The sequence below is a fragment of the Anticarsia gemmatalis genome, chromosome 10, assembly GCF_050436995.1.
Source record: "Anticarsia gemmatalis isolate Benzon Research Colony breed Stoneville strain chromosome 10, ilAntGemm2 primary, whole genome shotgun sequence".
Lineage (NCBI taxonomy): Eukaryota > Metazoa > Arthropoda > Insecta > Lepidoptera > Erebidae > Anticarsia > Anticarsia gemmatalis.
Genome location: NC_134754.1, coordinates 3,288,600 through 3,294,930, shown reverse-complemented (window position 1 = coordinate 3,294,930; position 6,331 = coordinate 3,288,600). Strand labels below are relative to the sequence as shown.

The 6,331-nt window shown below is 32.7% G+C and overlaps 1 protein-coding gene across 1 annotated transcript; it reads left to right on the top strand.

Annotated features, from left to right (window-relative positions):
• The first annotated feature begins 1,652 nt into the window (after positions 1-1,652).
• LOC142975937 (ecdysone oxidase-like) lies at positions 1,653-4,130 on the top strand. Its single transcript, XM_076119101.1, has 4 exons — positions 1,653-1,724; positions 1,971-2,088; positions 2,172-2,305; positions 2,495-4,130. Exons 2-4 carry the CDS (start codon positions 1,974-1,976, stop codon positions 3,989-3,991), a joined length of 1,746 nt encoding a protein of 581 aa, XP_075975216.1. The 5' UTR covers positions 1,653-1,724; positions 1,971-1,973; the 3' UTR covers positions 3,992-4,130.
• The last annotated feature ends 2,201 nt before the right edge of the window (positions 4,131-6,331 follow it).

Sequence of the window (6,331 nt, the reverse complement as noted above, 5' to 3'; positions counted from 1 at the left end):
GTTGTTATTTCTACGAGATGCACAGGTCCGTCGCTGGTAGATTTTTGATCAATTCTAATTTCGCCAGTAGACAAAAACAATAACATTATATAATTTTGTATTAAAAATAAAATGCAACAATCGCAATTAACATTTTTGACATAGTACCTATTCATAACACTGACGTACATAGTAATAAATATTTCTTTTTAACATTGTTTTTTTTTTGTTAAAATATCACTAAAACTACATGCAAATAATGCTGTTTGTTAAATACTTATTAGATTTATCAAATTTGAGAGATAAGTTTATCCGAATATCTTTACTAGAACGAAAGGAAAATCTTTCTAGAAACTGAACAAAATATGCTGAAATAACACTAATTATTATGAGTAGTGATTGCCAAATAGGCTAAGGTTGCACCTTCCACGCATGCGACCGAAACATGGTTCGACGGGGCGGTAACAAACCAATGACATTTCGCAGTTATTTGTGTATTGGAAATAATTATCACTTGTTCTAACGATGAAGGAAAATCATTGTGATGTAACCTTACACGCTTAAAAGTTCTTTAACATACTTCTTAAGGACACGCAAAGTCCTTAAACCTCGTTTCGCCAGCGTGATGAACTCAGGGACTGAGGTCTCCCTCGTTTGAAAGCAGACCCTTGTCCATCAGTAGAACTGTATAACTGGGTTCAAAAAATATAAGTAAGGTTTTATACACAGCACAATTGACCTCCTCATCTTTAGCAATATTCAATACCGTCTGCAATCATCATCATAATCAAAATTATACGGATAGACGTGATTAAAGTTTGGAAAGAATTTACTCTAGGTAGTTTACATTATATTTTAACACACGTCAAGAAACCACAATTACAGGAAATTTTATATAATTGTCACAATTTTGAAAAACAGTGAAGGGTCATTTTAAACCGGGGTTCACTGAACCGGCTTATACTGAACACTGGCTCTGCCCTTAGTTTTTATGTTGTCAATTGTTATTTTAGTAGTTTTTTTCGTTACACCTTTTATACAAAAATTTTATGTGTTACGATATAAAACAATTAACTGCGTGGGAAAGTTATTATTTTTCTTTGATGAGTAAAGTGGGGTAAAAAATATAAATAAAAGTAACATGTAGGTATGTCGCCCTAGGCATGTGAAAAAAATGCAATATATCAATAAGTATTTGCAGCAAAATATAGTAGAGGACTATAGAAATATAGGATTTGATTCGTTTTAAATGATATTTTAAAGACTCACATTTCGTTCTTGAGGTAACTTGATTCGTAAACTAACAATGATACTTTTAACAGGCAATCTATTGAGAAATTCTTACAATATCCCATAATCATCATCATGGCCGATGATAACGTTATTTTCAAAATATTTAGTTATTTTTTCAATTATGTAAGAACCCTCATCGATCAATGAAGTAAAAAAAATTCTAGAAGCTGTAAACTGTTTTACTAAGAAATAGAATTTTCACTAAATACTCATTTTCAAATCACACGTGAAATTTTGCCCACTCTTCCCCTTCTCAATGAATAAATTCAGAAAGCCAGTTTAAAGCTAACTATTTTTGAAATACTTTTAACGATAATAATATATTTATTTATTTTTTGTTTTGATAAAAATGTATAAATTACTAACATGATAAGGTTAAACAGACATTCATGTTACTGTAGTGTTTGAACACTCATCCTTCCCTAATTAAGTTGTGACAAATATAAGTGGTCGTAAGTTTTTATCACATTCCTATGTTAAAACAAATTTCAAAATCATGAGTTACCCCACTTTCAAATTGGTCCTTATCTTCTATCACCTTTCAACCAATTGTGCTTGATTTTTCACGAAGTTTGGAACAAGGGTTCATGCCTCTAATTATCGTGACAAAATTGGTTACCAAAGCCCATTTTTGATACTAAAATATTAGTCGCCTGATTTAAATTTAATTTTACTTAATAAAAACTTTTATTTTTCAGAAAATGCTGATTGCTTCAACTGGGTATAAAGTAATAGAAGGCCTTCAAGCAGCCTTGAAGGTGTTATCAGTGTTACACCTTACCAACCACTTGTGGCCACCACAAACTGTTGTTCAAGGTAGGTTTCAATACTTGAATTTTTTGTTTTAAACGAAAATTTTAAATCACTTAATACAATAATTTATTGTAACAATGTTTTAGATGGCGCAAGTTTTGACTTTATCGTGGTCGGAGCTGGAACTGCGGGGAGCGTAATCGCAAATAGACTGTCTGAAATTGAGAATATCAATGTTCTTCTTATTGAGGCTGGTGGCGATCCGCCTTTTGAATCTGATGTAAGTAACTAAGTTAATGCTTAAAACCTTTTTGTATTGTAGATAATTTATAATAAGTGGATAGTTAATAATATAATATGTTATACCTAAGGTGTAGGCAGAGGTGTTATATACCCACGTTTCATCATCGACAGCAACATTATTGTTGTCTGCTAACATTTTATTAAATTTTATATTTTTGCTTTTCAGCTCCCTGGATTGCCATTGCTGATGAAGAGATCCCGCTATGATTGGAACTATACAGCCGTGAACGACGGCTATGACGATGTGTGCCATCTCAAACCCTATTTTGAATTTACGCTCGGCAAAATGCTTGGAGGAACTAGTTCTCTTAACTACATGATCTACCACAAAGGCCAACCTCAAGATTTCAATTCTTGGGCCGAAGTAGTCAAAGATGATACATGGAAATGGGAAAATGTTTTGCCATACTTTCTCAAGAGTGTGAGATTAGAAGACCCACAGCTACTTGCTTCACCTGACAAAGAGTTTTATGGCACTGATGGCTATGTAGGAATAACTAGAGATCATCGTAATTCTATTGAACCAGTTTTGGAAGCGTATAAGGAACTAGGACATGAAGTAGTCTCAGATTTTAACGAACGTCATCCTCTCGGATACGCTGCCCAAACTGTCACTATTTCTGGTCGAGATCGGCATGCCTCTGCGTATGCATTTTTGTCTACAGCTAAGGACCGCAAAAATCTTCACGTGCTTAAAAATACATTAGTCACTAAAATTTTGTTCGATGGTGATAAAACCGCTATTGGAGTTGAAGTTGAAACGCAAGATGGAAAAAAAATGCAACTGAAAGCGACAAAAGAAGTTATAGTATCAGCCGGTACATTCAATACACCCAAATTGCTCATGTTATCAGGTATTGGGCCTGCAGAACATTTGAAGAGTAAAGGCATTGAAGTACTTTCTGATTTACCAGTTGGTGAAAATCTGCAAGAACATTTTTGCGTAGTAATAATTCATACCTTAGGACCAATACCAGAAAACTTCCAAGATCCCACACCATATGAACTACCGGGAGCATCATATACTGGTTTTGTTTCACTAGATAAGTCTAGCATCGTACCAGACTATCAAGTCATAACGTTTTTAGGTAAATCACAAATTATGTTACTTTACTGCACGTTTGCGTTGAGATTTAGTGATGAAATATGCGATAAAATGTTCCAAGATGGTAATAGTGATTTACAGGCGTTTAACGAAATTCTCAACATCAATCCTGTATCAAGAGGCAAAGTGCTGTTGAGGAGTAATAATCCTTACGATGCTCCTGAAGTTTTTAGTGGATTTTTGTCAAACAAAGATGATATTGAAAAGATGATTGATTACATTGAAGACTTTGTACAAGTGATAAATACAACATATTATAGGAGCGTCAATGCTAAGATGATCGACGCATATCCTCAATGTAATGAATTTGAATCTGGAAGTCGAGATTATTGGCGTTGTTACATTATGTGTGTATCTTCTGGACTAAGTCACCTTACAAGTACGTGTCCTATGGGAACAGTCCTAGATGGGCATTTAAAAGTACATGGAGTGAAAGGCTTGAGAGTGGCCGATGCTAGCGTGATGCCCACAATAACAAGAGGGAATCCTTATGCTTCAGTAATGATGATAGGAGAAAAAGCTGCTGATCTGATTAAGAAAGACAATAATTTAGTTTAGAAAGTAGTCTTCGTATTATAGTCTTTCTCTGCAGACTGATTGAAGAATAGTGAGCAAAATTTTAAAATATGATTTTGTAGTAAATTTTGATGTTCACCGAGCTTTGATTTGTAATAAAAATATATTTATTGTATAAAGATTCGTTTTCAATAATTTCTAGTCCATATCGACCTTATCCCATACTATGTATGGTCGACATAACATGTTTTCTGGAGGAACAGTTACATTTATTTTTACTTAACAAATATCAAATTAGAAAAAAACAATACTTTCATGACTTTACGAAAGGATTACTAGTAAGGATATCAACTTATTTGGATTATTAGGTTTAAACAATATTTTTGACGATTTGAGGATGCTAATATACCTGTAAGTAAGTTTATTTAACTCAAATTGAGGGAACATTATTTTTAAAACTTAGTCAATCTTAATTAATTATGGACAATTAGTATCATTTTTGTATTATCAGAATAAGTTTTAACAACAGCAATTGATTAGAATAAACAAGAAATATGTTTATTTTAGGACAGATAAGGACTTAATTGAAAAAATCATATTCTCCACATATACTTTGAAAGCTAAATACCAGGATGTATTACATACTTCCATGTCTAACATTTTAAGATTCCGATCTCCTAGGTTTATTATTCCGAATAAAAAAAATTACAATCGCGTGCGACAATCATTTCTATGCGCTCTTAAGGGGACAATTGGGTAAAAGTTATACATAAACGTCAGAGTTTATTAATAGTAACTAAAATATTAAACATAAAAATGTATTGGAAAATTTTATTACATATTTTTGTAAAATTGTTTTGAAAAAGTTGAAAAATATTTATACGAAAGTAGCACATATTTATTAAATACGGAAAGTAGTACCTAGCGTTGATTTTTCGACTTTATAAAATCAGAATACTTTTTAAGAGTCTACGTATTTACTGTCAGTTATGTGTTTTATTTGGTTATCATGGATGTTGAATATAAAGCGTATTTGTTACTTAACCATCTAATCATAATGGACATTACCTATCTAGTTGCGGATATACATAAGTTCGTGAAAAATATTTTTTTCTTTTCCATTACAAACCTACTGCTGGGCAAGGGTCTTCGCCCGTATTAAAGGGAGCGCTGTGAGAGCAAAGCACTACGCTAGCAAAGCACGATTTGGGGACTTTGCATGCCCTTAAGAAATATGTTTAACAATAAAAAAATAAGTGCGCTTTTCAATCAGGTTTTTAAAAAAGTCACGTTTACCCCACTGTCCTTAAAGATTTCATATGATGTATGAAACGGAATCGAGTTAGCCTAACCAACAAATACATACGTAGTCTATTGTTAGGTTAATTCGTCAACTTGATATGTAAAAAATATTCGGCTACACAATCATTCATATTACGGTAGCGCTTTAAGAACAACGTTCCTTAAAAAAATTGGCCGTCGACAGAAATCGTGAGTATTTTTTTATAAATAAATAAATTCAACCCATTACTGTCCCACTGCTGGGTAAGGGTCTCCTTCCGTAATGAGGGAGGGCTTAGGCCTTGAATCCACCACGCTGGCCAAGTGCGGGTTGGGAACTTTGCATGCCCTCAAGAAACGTATTTAACCAATTTTAAGCATGCAAGGTTTCCTCATGATGTTTTCCTTCACCGCTGGAGCATGTGATAATTATATCTAATACACACATAACTTCAAAAAGTCATTGGTATGTTGCCTCGGGTTCGAACCTGGGATCACTTGCGTGGGAGTTTTATTATGTTACTAGCTGACCCGGCGAACTTTGTACCGCCTAAAATATGCAAAATTTAATGTCTATTTTTCAATATTTCTGAGAGATTTTCATAATATTTTTTTTCGTAAGAACCTTTTCCTAATAATAACAAATACAAAACAAAAAGCTCCAGCTATTCACGCGTGATGCCGTGACCAAGGAAAACGGGTTTCATTTGTATATATAATAATATAGATATATTTATAAAAACACGTAAAATGATATCAAACGATACAAATAACTTTATTAGAAAAAAATCTAAAAATTGATGTAAAAAAATTATGTAATATTTTTTGAGTATGCTATAATCTCCTATAATTGAAGGAGCATTTTGTTACAAATGTTGATTATGTGTATTCAAATGTGTAATGTATCCTTTGTTGAAGATTCATAACAATAAATAAATAAATAATAAATAAATTAGTGTTGTCCAAAATTATCACCTTATCTATAGACCGATTCAAAAGGAGGTCTTCATATCAGTTTAAAATAATAATTGATTCATTAATGAATTATTTCACTTAAAAGTCAATCGTTTGTAGCTATGGACTGGCACATTTTACTAAATC

Bases quoted from the DNA above. Each gene is read 5' to 3' on its own strand.
- LOC142975937 (XM_076119101.1), top strand. From the start codon at position 1,974: ATGCTGATTGCTTCAACTGGGTATAAAGTAATAGAAGGCCTTCAAGCA. The intron at 2,089-2,171 runs GTAGGTTTCAAT...ACAATGTTTTAG, and splicing joins ACCACAAACTGTTGTTCAAG to ATGGCGCAAGTTTTGACTTT. The intron at 2,306-2,494 runs GTAAGTAACTAA...TTTGCTTTTCAG, and splicing joins ATCCGCCTTTTGAATCTGAT to CTCCCTGGATTGCCATTGCT.